Raw genomic sequence first — 19,467 nt, 5'->3', positions numbered from 1 at the left:
CATGGGTTTTTGTTTTAAGTTGTCTTAGCGCCCTCTCACGAGAGAAAACTTTTCAGCAGCAGCATGCCGCGCCCCGAGAAAACTTACCTTCTTCTTCTTCTTCTTCTTCGGTTACTGCTTAACGATCATTAAGGATCAAAACAAGCAGGGTTTGTGCGCATGTGGGGTCTTTGTTATTTAGTCTCTGGTTCCAGGTGATATGTTTTTTAAGTGTTCCTTTAATGCTTCCTTGAAAGATTCACTTTCTTCAATGTTCTGTATATTTGGAGGTAGTTCGTTCCAGTCCCTAGTTGTTCTCGTCACATATGAGAACTTGTAAGTATCAGTGCGTGTTTGGTGTTGGATAAATGATTTGCTGGTTGAAGATCGACGGGTTTGCCTACCTGGTGCGTATAATATAAGTAGCTGATGTAATTTATTCACAATAAATAGTTAGCGTGATGCTACTGGTAGCCAGTAAATATTAGTACAGTTCATGTGAAAATTAAAAAGAAACATTAATACACCTCATTACTTAGCTTAATGCACAACGTATTTTTTTGTATCCATAAGGGACATTATGATTGTTTAATGACAACACTTTCCTCATGATGTGGGTTCTTGTGTTTTTTCCTGAATTGTTGAAAATAATATATAAAAGTAACAATTATCATGTTTGTTTCGATGCACCTGTATAATTTGTGGAGGCGTTAATATATTTTGTTTCGTATAATTAATTTCAATAATGCACTTAATAATTATAAGGTGGTGTTGTTGACATTTTGTGAATAGTGGAGTAATTAAATAGGCTCCATTGTAAGCTCATTATTCATTCTGAAATGTGTAGGCATATTCCTACTTTTGACTGGTTATTTTGTATTACCATTACAAACATTTTTTCATCCTAGTCAGTGAGAAGTGATTATTAATTAATGTATTAAAACGGTTGAAGTACTCACTTCCGCGTATAAATCTCTTCCGTAGTCCGTACGACAATGCATACTGGAAGTTAGATTAATAAGATACGTTTCTAAATTCTAATTAATTATATTGTTCGTACCCTGCTGTCATGCTTCAATTTAAAAAAATCCATTTATTATTTATTGTATTTTAGTCAGTATAGAGTTTATTTTTGTTAATTATTTACGTAATTATTACTTTCTATGGACCAGAGATTTAAAATAAAAGATTAATTGGAATTGGAATTACCAATAAGTAATAAATATGTAATTTAACAAGTGAGTGTGAGTGTGAGTGAAATATATTAGGCCTAAAGCTAAAAAACATGAATTGAAAACAAAGTATATTAAAACAACGCCTAACTTTCAAACATTCCTAACATTCAACGAATAAAACATCCATTGCTGCATTATACAAACCTGTTAGTAAAGTGTTTGTTAGACACCGTCCGCGTCTGTAAGTGGTTAGCTGGTATATCAGTTCACGACGTTGCAAATTAAATTCGTGATTTAACATAGCAATCGTAAAGTAACGGAATTGGCAAATGAGCAAAATTGTGATTGAACAGTACAAACCACCAATGGTGGATTCGGGATTTAAGAGGGGACGCTGGGCCACGCTCAAACATTGTAGGTCTGGGAAGTTAACTTAACTCGTTCCATCCCCCGCCTACGTAAAGTAGTTTCAGTGTCCAACATCCACTGACAGGCTTTTATTTCTTTGCATATAAATTTCAAACGAAACTCAGTATTGTTTTTCGATTTAAAATGTTTGTATTCTAGAGGCATAAATTATTATAAAATAATAACGAAAATAATCTAATAAGTGATATTAATTTTTAAACATTGGTTTGTTGGGTAATGCAATATGGGATGCCTCGTCGACGTGGAAAGTTAGATACAATCTATATATTTTTATATTAATTACGGCGGTGCGTATTAACTGTACACTCCGTATAAGTGTTTGACGTGGACGAACGTACTGTAATTAAAGTAATTTGCTTTATCCAACGAGCTGAACACACGTAGTGCGTCACTAACGCAATTCATCCCACTCATTTTTTTTTTATGAATTTACCAAAAAGTTACTCTTCTTTGTGAAAATTGCAAAGATAATCATGACTTACCATGCTGTCCAATCCAATCAAGTAACATGCCTTGGTAAAAATAACATTTTCGTTTATAAAGATTTTAGAAACTTAGAATTCATCACCATTCGTTTTGTTCGTTAGGGCTACGATATCAAGCCACCAGCAACCCCAGCTGAGCTGAGGGAAGTCGCACTCTACTCTCAAACATTGTTCGCCCTTCTCGCTTACCCTGAAACCATTGCTCTTCTTGATCATAATTTGAGTATCTATATAAAGATAACAAGTTGGTATTTCCTGTAAATTAAGGAATGGGATATAGTATCTTATGGTGGGAAAAGGCGAGATTTACCAAACAAGTGTCAAAATATTATCAGAATATTTGAAAAATATTATCTATGTTTTCATATCTATCTAAAATGGCTCAAAATTATAGCGAAAGCCTAGGCCAACGTGGGTCGCATTTAAATTGGAGATTGTCACTGTTAGGCCACCATTACTTTGATAATTTTTTTAATTAATATATTAAACAATTTTGGCACAAACAATTAAACTCTATTTATATCACATATAAGCTATAATTACCATGGTTTATTAATAACTTATTAATGCAGGCCAGACAATGCTCTTGAAATCTAATTCACTTTTCAGCGGTTTTTAAGAGTTATTTGTCACACAATCCCCAAATGATACTATTCACACGGGTGTACTGCTTCTGTAAAACACAACTTTCGAATTAATAAAGTTAGGTCAATTCAGTTAAAATCAAAAGCACAGAACTGCTAATTATGAGAGTTATTTTGATGCACTATATAACACATAAACAGGAACTAGACCCTTTCACATCCTATCGCGGAATTATCCAATCAGTGGATCGCTTTACTTTTCTTCCGCCGCACGATAGCTATAAAACACGCTAGCTTCGCAGATTAGATTTAAAGCAGAGTTGAACGGAATAGTAGTAGTTCATATCGAACAGTTACATTTTGTTGTACATTCAAAAATATAATAATAATGGCATCGGTTATTACAACTGCTGTCTTAGTTTCGGTATTGACTTTTGTGTTACAAATTGTTAGCAGCATTCCAGTTGAAATAAATGGTAGCGGAGATGTGGACATACAACTTTTGGGTGAAATCACAACATCACAGCATACATTCCAGAGGGGTAAAAGAGCAATGAAAGTTGTAAGTATTTATTTTTATTATACTTCAATTCTAAACCTGTATTTCTTGATTGACATGAATTTATTTTGCTAACTTAACTTTTACATACAATACAAATAACCTAAAATAACATGTGTTACAATTTGATAGTTACCGAATAACATTCTAAACATTGATGATTCAAATATTAAATGTTCATTTTATTTATTTTTTCAGAGTGGTAGCCAATCGTGTTCATCTCATAACCAATGTAATCGAGGTCAATGCTGTGCCTTCAGCTTTGGTCGAAAAATTTGCAAAGATTCGCAAAAAACGCGAAAGTTAGGAGAAACATGTTCTATTTTTGATGTACACAAATATTTGGATTTACACGACTTAACGAGATCTTTCACAACTTGTCCGTTGGTATGCAGGAAAGGACTTAGATGCAGAGCAACGCAAGGCAAATCAGGAAAAAGGATAGCAGTGTGCAGCAGGAGATAGATGGAAGAGGCGGTATCCTTACAGATCGTAGGGTCTATCGACGAAAAAGTTTTCCTTCCAGTCACCGAACCTCTTAGCTTGAGTACGAGGGTTTATTCACTATCTAAGAACCACAAGCTGTTAAGTGTACTCTCAAGTTTGATGGCTATTATGGGAAGTCCACTACCGTCCTTCAATTGCTGCAGCTGATGAAACCCCACGCTTTAACGTTGCCAAGTGATTTTAATTTCAACAGACATTACATAATATGATTTTGCTGTTTTTCCAGGCTTCCGTTTTGTTCAGCGTCGGTTTCACGTGGAACCAATGATATCGAGACGGTATTAGTGACATTGTGTTCTACACGAAATCCAAACATAATTGCATTATGCAATGCTGGGATATGCTGTATATCATTAAAAAACTCCTGGCATACAGTTTTGTCAACGCATGTTTATGTAAATCTTGTTTGGTCAAATGAATATAATCTACATACATTCGTAAGTGACTCAATGACAATGTGAGTACTATTACGCGTGCCAGTTAAATACATCTTTTAATAGTACGCTTAGGCGTATTGTGCGTAAAAGTATTTTAATGAGTCACGTTAGGATTTAAATATTATTTTTATAATACAAACGATTGGCATTGTCCAATTTTGCAGATGCACAGATTTATCTCAACTTGTGATATTATTTGTGTAGACCTATATTGTAAACTAAGTTTGTTGTAAGAATGATCTTGGTATTAACTCTATAAATAACTAATTAATCATAAAATAATAGTATTAGGGCCTGTAAACAGAAAATCTCATTCACAATGTCTAATCTAATAAACACAATTTTGCGCCGTTTGTTCATAATATCGATATTTCGTTATATAGTATACCGATGATTTAATGCTTTACGATCTATTTTAAAATGTTTTGTAGAATTATACAACGATTTACGCCAGCTTAAAAATAATACGTAAAATATAAGAGAACTCAACGCAAACAGGTTGTTATCGGTCGGAGGAATATCAATATTATAAGAAATTTTTTGTCTATCATCTCGCTAATTAGGATTATGAAATAATGCAAAACTGTTTGAAAATCGCAAATTCTCCCTTCTGTGAATTTAATTTAAATTAATTAAGCTTTTTTTCAAAAGATACCTTGTCATTCGAAAAAAGGTTCGATATCCACACACACTGAAAAAGTGGAAATGTTATGTTGAAAGTGGAATTAAGTGTGTTTAGTTATGTATTTATGGTAAATTATTTATTTAAAGTGATGTACAGTATAATATATAAATTGTTATTTATTAATAAAATGAATATTTGAATGAAATTGTATTTGTGTCAGAACGTTTCTTTGAACAGAATGCGTCTATTTTAGTACAAACATCCCGCTGACAGACATACATGAACATGACTAACCTTATTAAATGTGAATTTGTGATGGTACTAAACGGTAAAGTTGGTTTGTGAAGCCAACTTAACTGGTATAACTAAGCCTGAAATGGTGAAAGCTAACAAAGCTATATTTTTATGTAAATTGAGAACTAGATACATAAAAAAATAATTTTGTTAACTAAAAAAGTTAGAAGAAAGATGTCGACTGCCCACATTTCATACAAATCAATTTGTAAAACATACAATACACAACATAAAAATGAAAAATGCTGGGGAAAATACATGGCTGTAACTCAATGAGTCAGCTAACTCTGTACTATCTATAACCATTAATCATTTATTCTCTGATTAATACGTAATAATAGCGAGAGCAATTGTAATGCGAGAAACAGATTTTAAATAAGAACGTAAATGAACCTTGTCGTCATCATTGTCTGTAGGCGGCGCACAGGTTTACGCCAACAACCAATACAAATGCAAGATGCGAATAAACTAATGTACTTATAACATAATGAGGCCAAGGTAATTCGCTTTTTTTTATTATTTATTATGATAAATACAAAATTCAAGGTTGCTTCCGATCGTACCGTCATCATGAAACCCTCATTGTGGCAGAGTGGTTAAAGCATGATACGAGCAAAAGTTCGGGGTTCGTTGAATGTCGCACTTCGCCTGGCCTTTTCAATGTCAACATTTTCTATTTTTTTCACTTTGTGAAATTATTTTGTATATATGTGGCAATAAATATGAATATAAAATCATTGTGGGTGTAAAAGTATCGCTTTATTATTCTAATTTTAAAAGCAAATTAATATTTTTGATCTTTTATAATACTTTACTACGATTTAATCTATGTTTGATGATGAAACTTTTGTTGAATATCACAAACAGTTTTCTGTAATAAAAAAGTTGAAAGCCGGACCTGTCCACTGACTTGTGTTTCGATTTGATCATCACTTTGTTTTAAATACCGTTCGAGAAATACTAATAAACTAAAAACTACTGTTGGCTCTTTATCATCATAATAGGCTATACTCTGCAAATTATGTTTAAGCTTAGCACATTTAAAACGGTGACATTCTAAAAAATTAATACAAATTAAATTAATAGACCTCGAAGTCTCATAATTAAGTTAACAACGAATTGAACTATAGCCTAATCATCGTCACTACCCGAACGCCACTTCTCTGCCGCCGTTTACCATCGCATCGTCATACGTCAGTCATCATGAATGGTTTCTAAAAATGCTATTATCAATTTTTTTATTTAAAAGATCGTAGATAGTAAGCATACTCATGGAGGGTATTTTTATACCTCCATGGCCTACTATAAACTAGTATCATTTTCAGTAAAATTGTCTGTCTCTGAAAATTGCTTATCTTATAGCGCCCTCAAACAAAAGAATTTTGAGGCACCAAAATACAAAAAATGTCGACTGCTTTTGTGAAGGTTTGTTTTATTATAACCATCGTAAATACACTATATTTGCATGTAGACAAGTATACGATGATTTAGAATAATTAATGTTGTTATTATAGCTATATCAACCGTTGAGCTGAACTATTAATACTAAAAATATAATCTCTAGGCCTAGGCTAACCTAGGCCTAGGCCTAGGCTAGGCTAGCCTAGTTAGGAGACTAGAGAAGGCCCTGGCTGCTGGCCTAGCTAGCTAAGAGAGGCTAGGCTAGGCCTAATAAATAGGCCTAGGTCAGATGATATCCTAGGTGGATAGGCCTAGTTTTAGTTAGTGTAGGCCTAGGTTAGTTATGCTAGGCCTATAGGCTATATATAGCCTAGGCTAGGCCTAGTATTAGTAGGCTAGCTAGCTGAATTTGAATGTTTAAAGTGACAATTGAATATTGTTTATGCCAATCTTAATATAAATATGTATATATTTTTATATGGATCTGTAAAATGTCTGTAAATGTTGTTGGACCGATATATTTATTGTTAAACTTTAATCTCTTGAATTGCAATAAAGTTTTATTCGTATTCGTAGTAGGCCTAGTGTGTAGCTAGCTTAGGCGTAGACTAAGGTCTAACATACAGTACCTAAACAAAGGTCTAGCCTAGGCCCTACAGTATATGATATGCCTAACTACACTAGGCTAGCCTAGACCTCTATCTAGCTTCTTCATACTATCTATTAAAGGTCTAACTAAGCTAGCTAGGCCTAACTAGCCTCCCCTTTTTAGCATAATATTAGCTTGTTTGGAAAATCTAAGCCTAAAAGTGGTTTATTTACAAAATTCTGTTATAAAACGGCAGGGTTTTATGATAAAAATTGTTATTAAGTACAGTACTTGCTAACATATTTAATGTTATAGTGATATGTACGTTTTATACATATTTAATGTAAAAAACTGTTGAAATACTAATTTGTTTTATTCCGAAACTGAAAACTGCCCTCTGTGATATGCCTAAGTGTTGTTTTGTTACGAAGAAGCTGATGATTGACGCATTTGAGAATGAATTTAGTTTAATAGTTTTTTTTAACTGATTTTAACTTTTTTCTGGAAAGAAAAATGTATTATGAGTTAAATTTACCACTAGAGTGTGTTACTCTGTTAGTAACAATGATATCATTTTTTATCATGTAAAAACCTACCAGGCGGGCGTATAGTAGATTAGTATGAACGCATTCATAACCTTATTGATTTTGTTTTTTTTTTTTTCTCAGATGATTGTAAACCTTTGAATCAAGATGGAAAATTTTATTCTTTATGAAGAAATATCACGATCAGATTTCTGTATAAGTTACAAAGGAAGAAGAAAAGGTTCAATTGCGTTTGTGGCTATCCACTGCATTGACAAAAGTAACCGAGCACAGACGACAAACCATGTACGATTAACACATGAGCTAACGCACATCAATGTTGTACAGTTTTTGGAATGGTACGAAACCACAAACCATCTATGGCTTGTAGTAGAGTTATGCACAGGTTAGTTTAAATAAGATTGTTCATCATTTTTTTTATGGTAGAATATTTGTTGCCGCTCTAGAGTAAACAGTGCAGTGTCATGACATCATAAGTCCACTCGTACTCATGTCAGAGTCTGAGAGGAACACCAAAATACCACTGAACAAGTGCTTAAATTTGCCAGTCGTCTAGAACATGCGCATAACAAAATGACGTAATAGGGTAGCACTTTCCTATCTGCCACCAAACAACTCTTATTTGTCTGAGCCAAACTCCAGTAAAGCTGAGCTTAATCCCATACTCTTCCGAAAAATGCTGTTTGTATTCTTAAGTGCATAGAAGCCAGATGTGTACACTGCCTCCAGTTACTTTACTGTATGTTCGGTACAGTATACCACCAGGACTATACAGTAGCAGAGCATTGAAAATATGCCGATTTTTTATGGCCGTCGTTTTGGCCACATATGCCTTAACCCCACGCGACTTGAAACACAACAGTAATTTGTACATTAGAACTGTGGGCTGCACATGTGACCCTATGGTCATGAAGCTTGGTTCGTGTCCCCACATCTTGCAATTTTTTAACCGTGATGATGTCACTATGTAAAGCTGTATGTTTTTGTATGCAGTAGAAAAAATGTAACATAGCAACATTAATTAATGTAGTTTTTTTCCACACACTTCGCGTAAGCCATACCAATTTTCTGTTGTTTTCTGTACTAACTCTCAAAATCAACAATAATCTGCCATTTCATATTATTACTGTAGTTCAATATTTAATACCTTTTGGAAAATTTAACTTGCGTTTCAAATTATGCTAGGAATTACCAAATAAATGTTGAAAATACATAGTATGTACAGTAAGCATAGAGAAATTAGCACACCAATACATAGTGTGTACAGTAAGCATAGAGAAATTAGCACACCAATACATAGTGTGTACAGTAAGCATAGAGAAATTAGCACACCAATACATAGTGTGTACAGTAAGCATAGAGAAATTAGCACACCAATACATAGTGTGTACAGTAAGGATAGAGAAATTAGCACACCAATACATAGTGTGTACAGTAAGCATAGAGAAATTAGCACACCAAAACAGTTTGTTAGAATTTCATACCCAACTCCATTATAGACATCCACCGTCATGATTGTCTTCTTTACGTCAGAGTTGTTGCTACTTAATTACCTGACGTAAAAACAGCTAATTACTTTATTGTTAATGTTATTTTTTTACAAATAATTAATCTCATCAGGGTTTTCCACCATGCTGGTCAGCCGTGTATGAGGCCAGTCCAGCAATCAAACATTTCCGAACATGATTTACAGTCTGGTGACCACCACTAATTTTTACAAGAGATAATATAGTTACAACAAGCAAAATGCACTGGTTACAACATCCCTGATGTCATTTTAATGATGCTGATGTCCTTCCTTTACAAGTAGCATACTTAATGATAGTTTGACCCTTCAAGTTTGATATAAATCTATTATAATTCTTTGGAGCGTTACAACATCATTGAAGATTCAGTAATATAGATGATAATCACCTAAACAAATGTATACTGTTGTTGCCCAGTTAATAATTAATAGAAAGCTTTCGCATCGGGATGGCAAACAAAGGGGATGGTAATTAACAGAGTGTGATGATTATTTTGAGACACAAGCGACAGCGGTCATCCTCCTCCTAGACATTGTCCGCAGACCCTGTGCACGCTGGCTTGGTGGTTGTGTTTGAGAAGTTTCTTAATAGCAAAGTTCAAAAGGATGAACTAAAAACACCTAATCAAAACCTTACGAAGATGTTTTTTTTTTTATGAATCTAGAAGAATCCAAGTAAATTCACAGCCTACACATACTATAGTTAATTAAAATGTTTTAATTAATAAGTTTACCACAACTAAAAATGAAATTTAACTTACACCTACCATGTGTATTCTATTCATACAAGTACCATTTTTTAATGTTGAAATAAATGTTGTTCTGTCTATTGGATCAAACATTGGATCAAACATTAAATCGACCAAATACACAGTAATGAACGTAGTATACTGGGCCTAAAGTTATAAGCATTCATAGATTCATATTTTGTATCAAATTCCATTTTCTTTTGTCTGACCGTTGCCTGTCTGACCGTCCCCTGTCAACAAAAAAATGTGACTATGTATAGGTATGTACAGGATATCAGTTTATAAAGTTGAAACCCAAGCTACTGTACCACCAGAAGGCTAACTTTGTTCCATGTTGTTTTTATTTAAAGCTCATCTTTTTCAATTGGATATCTCTTTTATAATATACTGTATAGTGCTGTGGTGATATAATTAGGAGTGAATGCATTTTTATGAACGTACTGTAATTAATATAATTAGGAGGAACATGGATTCCTTTTCTCACTTGAAGTGTACTAAAACAAGGTATGTTAATTGTTAATTAAGGTAATTATGAGAAAATGTGTAATTGTATGAATCTTGTTTAAAATCAGGAATTACAATTTTCTATCATCACTAAAACTAGTTCAAAGTAATCAAGCTTTTATTAGTCTGAAATTTGTGTACAATCAATTAGTATGAGTATGTATTAAGGTCGGGGAAATATTAAAGCCTTGTTCGCACTGGACTTGAAATAAATAATATTTAAAGATAAGAAAAATGATACAATGATACAAAAATGTTCTTAATTTGTCAAAAGGGTGTATAGTAAGTAATGTAATCCTGTTGAATCCACTCCTGCAGACTGTATAATTTTTGTTCAGAGAATGTGTGACCTTGATGGAACATAGTGGTGTTAACTTGGATGACTAATAATAATATTAACCAAAACAATAATTCTACAATATAATAATAATGGTCTTAAGAAATGATTAGATTTTAAGATTTACTGTATTTTCAAAAGATACTAATTCCACCTGTTTAATCTTTGAATTGAAATTTCCCCATTACAAACAACAGGATGTGGGTTTTTCCCATACAGACATGTTTGACCAGGAATTTTAATTCATAAGAGACTATAAAACCAAGACATTTTATTGCCTTAATTAGATTGGAATTTGTGGATGGTATCTTATAGGGTCTCTTTCTGCTACATAGCACCAAATAAACCGTTTATTTCAAAATAGATTTAAAATATAATTTATATATTGACTGCATCGTTACTACATTATACAGTAGTTGACACAAGGTCAGTTCCTGTCGATCAAATTACCGGTATTTTGCGTTGCAGCTAAAAGTTGCACAGCAATAACTGGTTAGATGACGTTCTAACACCGAATCGATTGGGTGTTTTTAACCATTAATTTCAGGCTGCCATTTAACTGATTTCCTGTTTCTGCTGCCAAGAAATTGGGGTTAATTTATTCACGCAGTTAATAACCGGTTATTTTTTCGCATTAGAAACAGGTCCAAATGTTCTTTCAGGGTGCAAGCAAAAAAATCGAAACAAGCCACTATTAATATTATTCTATGGATAAATCATAGAGATAATATTAAGCTGAAGGCTAGAGAGCGTACTAGGTGGCAGTGAAGGTGGATCTTATAGAGAAGTTCTGTACAAAGTGGCCGCTGGGCTTGATCGAACATTTTTGATAATTGATACTGTTTTTTGAAGAAACATAAAAAAACAGACAAATATTTAGTTATTCCTACTACTTTACTTATCTCTGCTGTGATAATTTTATTTATACAGGGTGCACACTTGTCATTTTCGACCTAACTTCATTCGCTTATGTTTTTCTTTTTTACAGGCGGTACGTTAGAGAGTATATTAGCACAAGATGGCCAGCTACCAGAGAGTTGTATATTGTCATTTGGATTGGACCTAGTACGAGGTCTTCACTACCTTCACTCACTTGGTATTTTGTTTTGTGATCTGCAACCATCTAAGGTACAGTTATAATTATATGACAATTGATAATCATTCATTTACAAAATATTAAAATACAGTAGTTACACAATAACAAAATAAAACTGCTGTAGTGTAACATTAAAGAGAATTGTACATACAGATTTAGCACAATGGTCACACAGTATTTTTCATACAGTAATTTCTTTAAATGCATACCTCTATTTTAAAAGACTATGCATTTTGTTTGGTTATTTAACTCCCACTGATAAAGAAAGTGCAAAAATTAAAATTATCCTAAAAATGATAAAACACAGGAGAAACTATAGATCAATAATTTAATTGGACAATAGAAATTGTTTGCATAACAATAACATAAAAAACAAACAAAGATCAAAAGATTCTCTACACAAAGACAAAGTACTGTATTATAACAAGTCTTTGGGAGTGGAGTTGTTCTGTCACTAGAAAAAAATCATGGCATCTGACAGGAATTGAACCCAGGTCCCTGGGATTGGTAGCTGTTGATGTATAGTGAAACAACTTGATTGTAGTGTACAGTATAAGACCAGTTTTTTCCATGTTTGGTTTTTAATTGTTTTGAATTTTAATATAATACAGTAACATACTAACTACTTGTACTGACTGTTTTATATTTATAAACACAGGTTAAATTTTTAAAAAGTGTTTCAAAATTGACTCCACTCATGAATCATGACAGAAAAGCGGTATGCCTTCATGCCATAATGGTGACTAAAGTTACTGGTAAAACCATTTTTAGGAATTTTGTTTATATTTTATTTTTGTTTTTAATGAAGAAACACAAATACCATGCCATCATACAGTATATACAAATTAGATCCCATGAGAGGGAGTTCCTTAGTATAAACCAGTTCTACCTTAAACCAGCAAATCCATCTGACCAAAATAAGATCTATAGATAACAATCGTGTGCGTCATATTTACTTGGTAACAAGTTTTACTACTCTGTAATCATTTTCAGAGTTTATAAATTTATATCAATCTACTGTATTTAAAAAAACTTACTATGGATAATATATAATTTAATATAATATATAATTTCAGTGTGAATAATAAATACTGTAGTTGTATAAACATTAAAGCTATATAAAATGCAAAGCTAAAAAATGGAAATGTACACAATGTAAATTGATGTTAGAGATGAGTAATTGTTTGTATACAGACCTTGTATCTTGCTTATTAAAGGTGTATTACCTGCTTATGATATGTGTAGGAGGACACCTTTGCATGTCAGCATTGTCCCTGCATCTCAACTATTCCAGGAAAAGTGTTTTTTAATGACTATTTTAAAATACATTTTCAAATAAAATGACAATATTTGTTGTTGTTTGTACAATTTAGCCTTCAGAAACAAGAAAATAAATTTGAAGGAAAACAATTCTGACCTAAATAAGCCCTAACCTAGTTAATTTATAATACCAAAAATAGAATTGGCATAAGTCACTAATTTTTATAAGAAATAAGTAAGTAATAATATATTACTTGTAGTGTGTTGTGTATGTATAGTTCCAAGTCAAAGTTAATGAAGCAACTTGGCCAGTTCAACCCCAAAAACATCAAGCTTAATTTATCAAAAATTTAACTTGAATTATTTTTTTTACATTTGTGGGCTGTGTTCTTTTTGGTTTTTACATTTGTGGGCGTTATCACATTTGTGGGCTATGATCGTTTTCACTCTTTATATTACATTTGTCGGTGATGAGTTTTCACATTTTTGTTTTTTTTCACATTTATCACAGTTGGGTTTAACAGTTAGCCCAATGTATCCATCTCAGTCCCCCACCCCCCTCCCCGTTTAATGGCAGCTGTGCGACATGAATATTGTGGGGTACATCGTCCACATATGTGCGTAATTCAGCCCATTAGGCTGTGAGACATAGTTTATTCCCACATATTTTGCAGCATGCAGCAGAAAATAAATTTACTTTACTAGGTATTGCTAAATAGATTTTTACTGTTGTTACTGTAGGATTTAAACAATGAAATAAGAATCATATTATTATATTTTAGCAGTGAAAAATCACTTTACAATATAATATAAAGGAGTAATCCTATTTAAACATTTAGTGATTAAAATCCAATTCAAATTATAATGCAATTGGTATTTAATTTAAACCACAAATCTATAATGAATTATTTTGAGATGTTTTTAATTTCATTTCAATTTAAGTGTAATTTACTTTCTTAATATTTGCATTAGAAGAATATAGAAAAACTATAAATTGATTATTAAATTATATTGGATGGAAAGCTACTGCATGTCTGATCTCACAGATAAACTTAAAATATAACAGTTTTCTCTATTGAGAATAATTTTTGTAACTAATTCAACTTTACTTCAATCAAATCAACAATATTCAAAATAGTCACTATATAAAAATAAAGAATGATAAATGACAAATTAAACATATATTGCTATTAGATGATTAATTTTCAAATTTATGTGGGTTACATATTTTAATATTTTTAAACTACATGAAAAAATCAATCAAATTTATTGAATTATGAATTTCACTTTAACAAACATTGTTGCTACAAAAAAAAGAATCAATTTAACTGAATACATTTATAAATAAAATAGGCCTCATTTGGAAAATTATGTTGACATTAGCTTACTGTAATTGGTGCACATTCAGAAGTTATTGTGAGTGTCTTTCATGATGTTCTATATGAACATACAAAGTTCATACAAAGAATAAAAATCTTGATCTTTTTTTTTTTTTTTTTTTTTTTCAGGATAATGTGAGTTCGCTCAATGTATTGTTAAAATGAATTGATTATGTTGAAATTTAACACAAAAAAGGTAGATCTCTAGCCACAGTGTTCATGGATGAGATTTGAGCTTACAAATTCGCTTCATCCGCATTTGTTTTTAAAATTCTGTAAATTCAGAAAAAAATAGATAATTTTTTTTTAAAATTTTTTAAAATTTATTTTTTTTAATTCAATCAAAACCAACAGCGATAATCACTGCCACTAACAGGTTTGAAACATAAAACAATACCAACATCATAATGCATAATGCTAATAATAGTAATTAGAGTATAGTCTACTATGCATCACTATTTTCTATCGCTGTATTTTGCGTTTAAACGTAGGGTAAGCTAAACCGCAAAGTTGTCTGTCTTAAAACTCCGATAGAGAAATAAGCGTGTAAAACATAGCTTGTAACTTCCCAGAGAGACACCTTATCTTTCCTCTCACTTCAACCATTTTTTGTGGTCATACTTAATTTCCTGTTGCTATATTTAGTGTAACTTTTAAATTATTCATATGTGTGTTTTAATTATTGTACCGTCTCAAATTTAAGAAAGTGCTTTTTTTCTGTTTTCAATGAATACAGTATAATAAAATAAACAAATATTTTGTATTTTCTATTCAACATTTGATTAAAGAATTAAGACATTAAACTGGTAAAAAAAAAATTGTACTACTGTAGGCCTACGCACTAATAATAGTAGAAAATGGTAATTCAAAAGCAAGATGCTTTATTCTTATTACCTTGTCCTTCGGATGGAACATATAGTACTGTACAAGTTAAAGAACTTGACCGGATACACTTTTTAAGATTGTTCCCAGTTTGCTGAGCTGGATAGCTGCTGCACCCATGGCCACCATGGGGCCGTAGAGGACCTAATCCAAATTTCCTCAGTTTTCAGTTCAGCTTGAGGATGATAAATACCTTTTTAACTAATTGATTTATGACTATTCTATTGTTTTCTATGGGCCTGTTTCTGCTGCAACTGCTCAAAATACGGTATAAAAATACGGTATAAAATACGGTATTTTTTATACCGTATTTTTTAGTACCCCGTTTCTGCTAACAATACTTCTTGGGTGGTCGTGTTAAATTTCATCTTTTTTACCCAAATTGCCATTCATTTATTTGATCGATAATTAAAAGTCGCAATAAAGGAAGTTTTACGTCTCACTTTCAACAGCCTAGCCCTAGTGATAGAGATGTTGTGAGAGCACAGAAAACATCGTAATGGGGACAATTAATTCGTTCCCTCCCCGAGTTATTGTATTTTGCAATGTCGTACTGCTTTCGCAGGCTCTTCAGCTTTGAGTTTACTTGCTTTGGAGACAAGTTTATTCCATACTCCTGCTTTATTTTTTTAGAAATGTCTTTATAAATGTGGTTGTCCCTTTTATTACCTTTTAGTTGGTCAGACATTTTAGCTTCCCCACACACATTTATTTAGTAAAACTGTGACGTATTCGCTCCACATTTTCGCCGAATATATCTATACATGTGTGTAAAGCAGCTAACAGCGACAGACAATAAAAACACGAATGGTGACCTTTTGTCATGTAAAAAAAAAATACGGTATTTTTTATTGGCAGCAGAAACGGGTACAAAAAATACGGTATAAATTTGTAAATACCGTATTTTATCCACAAAATTTGTGGGGAAAATACGGTATACAAAATACGGTATATTTTTTATGAGCGCAGTTTCTGCTGCCAAAAATATACCGTATATATACGGTATTCAAAAAATACCGTATAATATACGGTATTTAGTTGGCAGCAGAAACAGGGCCTATATGAAGTTAAATGGAAATACCTTAATAGTATAGTAATTTATGAGAGTTTACTCACAACAGACCTTATCAAATGTCAGTTACATGCTTACTTTACTGCTAAATACCTTGTGGGTTTTTGTTTCATTATAGTTGTACTTTTTCAATGGTTTCCATTTACCAATTGATTAAGAAAATGGTTTGGAAACGTGTAGGCTACTTGACCATAAGGAATTCTTTAGTGACAGATTTGGCACAGGAAGGTCTGTCATAAAAGTTCAATGGCTGTAGAGAGCTATCAACCACTTGTCACATGATCGATGATGTACATTTATTTATTAATATTGCATATTATTTGCTATTGGTAATGGGAAGGTATTCGTTTTGTTATTATATAATCTGTCCTCTCTACTATTTTTACCCATGACCTATTTGTGATGTTCACATTGGTCAACATTTTATCTCTTCTAATCCGCATCCCCTTTTTTTTATTAAGTCATGTCATCTGAGTTTTTTAAAAATAGTGTGTTTTTGAAAATTTAAAATAAATGATTAAATAAAAGACAAAATAACCAGCTATTATTAACCGGAAACCATGTTGTCTTCCAGAAAGTGGAGGTTTTTCATTAGATTACAGTTTTAATAGGTAAATTATTAGGCTTTATACAGTATGGTCAAATTCTTAAAATGGCCTATTCTACAAAAAATGTTATTTTCTTAGGGGAAAATATTATTCCTTCAATTAGTATTGTCAATTATAGAAAGTACTGATATATTTTACACAATAAAATAGATAATTTTACTGTACTCTATTTTTCAAAAACATAGTACAGTAGTGCTGAATAAAATTCTGTTTTGTTGTTATGAACAGGCAGGTACTATTATAGGTCAAACGTAAGAAACCTTGCTGTAGTTTGCATAGACAGGGCTGTATTTATCACAGTAGGTTCGATATTAAACTAAATAAGATCTACATTCACAGCCCAGTATGATAGGCATTTATTGCTAGTGGTATACATATATTTTACTGACCTTTGGTCATTTTAAAACTGAATAAATCCTACCTTGCTGTTTTTCCTACAGTAAATATACTCTGCAGTCCAATACACTATACCAAAAGTCTTTAGCCTATGCAGGTCTTTCCCATAATGTATTTTTTTTACTTGCTGAAATTTATGTTTGTTAATCATGTATTATATGAAGGTTTCTTTGATCCAAACACCGGGATCAGACTGACTAGCAAAATGTATTCTATTTTTCACATTCTTATACAATACATTGTCTCCATTTATCATGGTAGAAGAAACTAGACAAATTCTAACTAATTGGGTCAATGGCGGTGTTCTGAATTTTAAAGTGTCTTTCATACCTGTCCGGCTCCTGCAAATAAATTGAAGTGTTTTTATGACACTACAAATGGCTATGCGGCAATTGGTGTGCGCATAGGCGCTTGGTGCATTGTGAAAATGAAACAATTCAATTTTATTTACCAGAGTCGGACCAGAGCAGGTGTTACAGACCTTTTTATGGCCAAAAATTCAAACAAACCAAGTATTACTTTATAATACAACATTTCATTTTGCGATGTAAAAAAAGCTCACAATTAACGTTTGGTTATAACAAAATTAATTATTTTAAACATACTGTAGTGTTTTGTTTGTATAGCTTTAACAATTAGTTGTACTTGTAGTTCTTTTACAATTTCAAATAAATTAAACTCACTTCCCTTGATCTTAAAATAAAAAAAATAAATAATAATAAAATGTAGTTACTATAAGTCATTATTAATCTGTTTAGGTCTATTTTCCTAATTAAAGGTATATTGTCCCCAAAAACATGAAAAATGAAGATAAAATTTAATCAGAATTTGAATAGGTCATTGTACAGTTTTAATAGGTTGTTCACTTCCATAGAAAAAAAATGATGTTTATTTTACTTACTGTATTTTAAAAATTTCTTGCATTTAATGACATCCTAGGAATCGACTGAGTGACAATACCAGCTACAGTAGTTTTAAACCTTGGAGTTTCTATATGGCGCGCATTCAGAAATCATTAAATAGATGAGAAGCATTGTACTGTACATAGATCAATATTTATACAAATGTACAACTTAAACAAAAAAGCAACTTAATATAAAAATTTGAATGGTTATGTTATTTATTAATTTTATGAGGCGAAACCAAGATGAAATATAATAGAATCTTTCTCATCACCCATTGTTTTATAAGTTATTATAACACACCTACTTTTAAAGGTAAAACCATTCAAGTAAGCAGCCTCAAATTTTGGACTTGGAGTGGAGCAATTATAGATGGTGCACACTACAGGTTGATTCTGATTCTTGATTCTACAGCCTTGTGTCACACATTCATGGTGTACTGTAACAAGAATGAACGCACATTACAACAAAATTCAATGGCCATATACTATTCAACGTTCATATACAGGGTAACAAAATTGCACTGTTGATGACATAAGTGTTCTATTGAATAACATGTGATATCCAATAAAATGACACTTGAATCTACATACATCTACAAAATTATCATTATTAGATGGAAATTTATTATCAAGATAGTTAAGAATAAATAATGTGTGAATTAATATGGTATTATTACTATGGATGTTCATATTTGTTAGCGTTCTTTTTACCTTCTCAGTAAACAGGAAAGTTTGATTTAGGTAGTAAATTAAAGTTTAATTGTTTAATAGTTTGCAGGATATAGTCCCTCTTAAAAAACAGGTCTGAACTTTCTTGGCTTGTCTTTACAATTAGGAGTTTGCTTGGCTACGGGTACCTGTCAAAGCCCCAATAGAGATGTTTATTAAAAGAAGTTTGGTTATTTTTAGAATGCGGTGGGTATCTTTTCATGATGTGGCTGTATGTTTCCTCTGTTTTCTGCATTCTTGATAAAAAGTGATAAAGTAATAATTGTAGAATATAGAAATTTACTTTCTTATTTGTCAGCAAGCATAAAATCTATCTAGAAAAATAAGCAACACAACTGACAAAGCAAGTAAATGTTTTGCTATCTATCTGTAGCTGAGGCCTCACTGGCCACTTCTTTGAATTGATGTTTATATACA

General features: G+C 32.0%; 2 protein-coding genes across 2 annotated transcripts in view; both read left to right on the top strand.

Moving 5' to 3' along the window:
* Window positions 1-2,979: 2,979 nt before the first annotated feature.
* LOC144843074 (uncharacterized) lies at window positions 2,980-4,995 on the top strand. The gene is made up of 2 exons (XM_078699796.1): window positions 2,980-3,214; window positions 3,410-4,995. Exons 1-2 carry the CDS (start codon window positions 3,041-3,043, stop codon window positions 3,674-3,676), a joined length of 441 nt encoding a protein of 146 aa, XP_078555922.1. The 5' UTR covers window positions 2,980-3,040; the 3' UTR covers window positions 3,677-4,995.
* Window positions 4,996-6,453: 1,458 nt separating this feature from the next.
* Window positions 6,454-19,467, top strand: part of LOC144844440 (serine/threonine-protein kinase ULK4-like) — a 104,859-nt gene continuing 91,845 nt past the window's right edge. The window contains exons 1-3 of the mRNA XM_078701357.1: window positions 6,454-6,499; window positions 7,733-7,994; window positions 11,713-11,852. Coding sequence (XP_078557483.1) covers window positions 7,757-7,994; window positions 11,713-11,852 — 378 coding nt within the window. The 5' untranslated portion in view covers window positions 6,454-6,499; window positions 7,733-7,756. The remainder of the gene's footprint in view (window positions 6,500-7,732; window positions 7,995-11,712; window positions 11,853-19,467) is intronic.

This window comes from Antedon bifida, chromosome 1 (assembly GCF_963402885.1).
Source record: "Antedon bifida chromosome 1, ecAntBifi1.1, whole genome shotgun sequence".
In the NCBI taxonomy this organism is placed as follows: Eukaryota; Metazoa; Echinodermata; class Crinoidea; order Comatulida; family Antedonidae; genus Antedon; species Antedon bifida.
The sequence above is the reverse complement of the archived record's forward strand: the minus strand, read 5'-3'. Positions and strand labels throughout refer to the sequence as shown.

What these genes read in the sequence shown, in the direction of transcription:
- LOC144843074 (XM_078699796.1), top strand. Translation starts at nt 3,041, where the DNA reads ATGGCATCGGTTATTACAACTGCTGTCTTAGTTTCGGTATTGACTTTT. An exon ending in GTAAAAGAGCAATGAAAGTT is followed by an intron (nt 3,215 to 3,409) that starts GTAAGTATTTAT and finishes TTATTTTTTCAG; the next exon opens with AGTGGTAGCCAATCGTGTTC.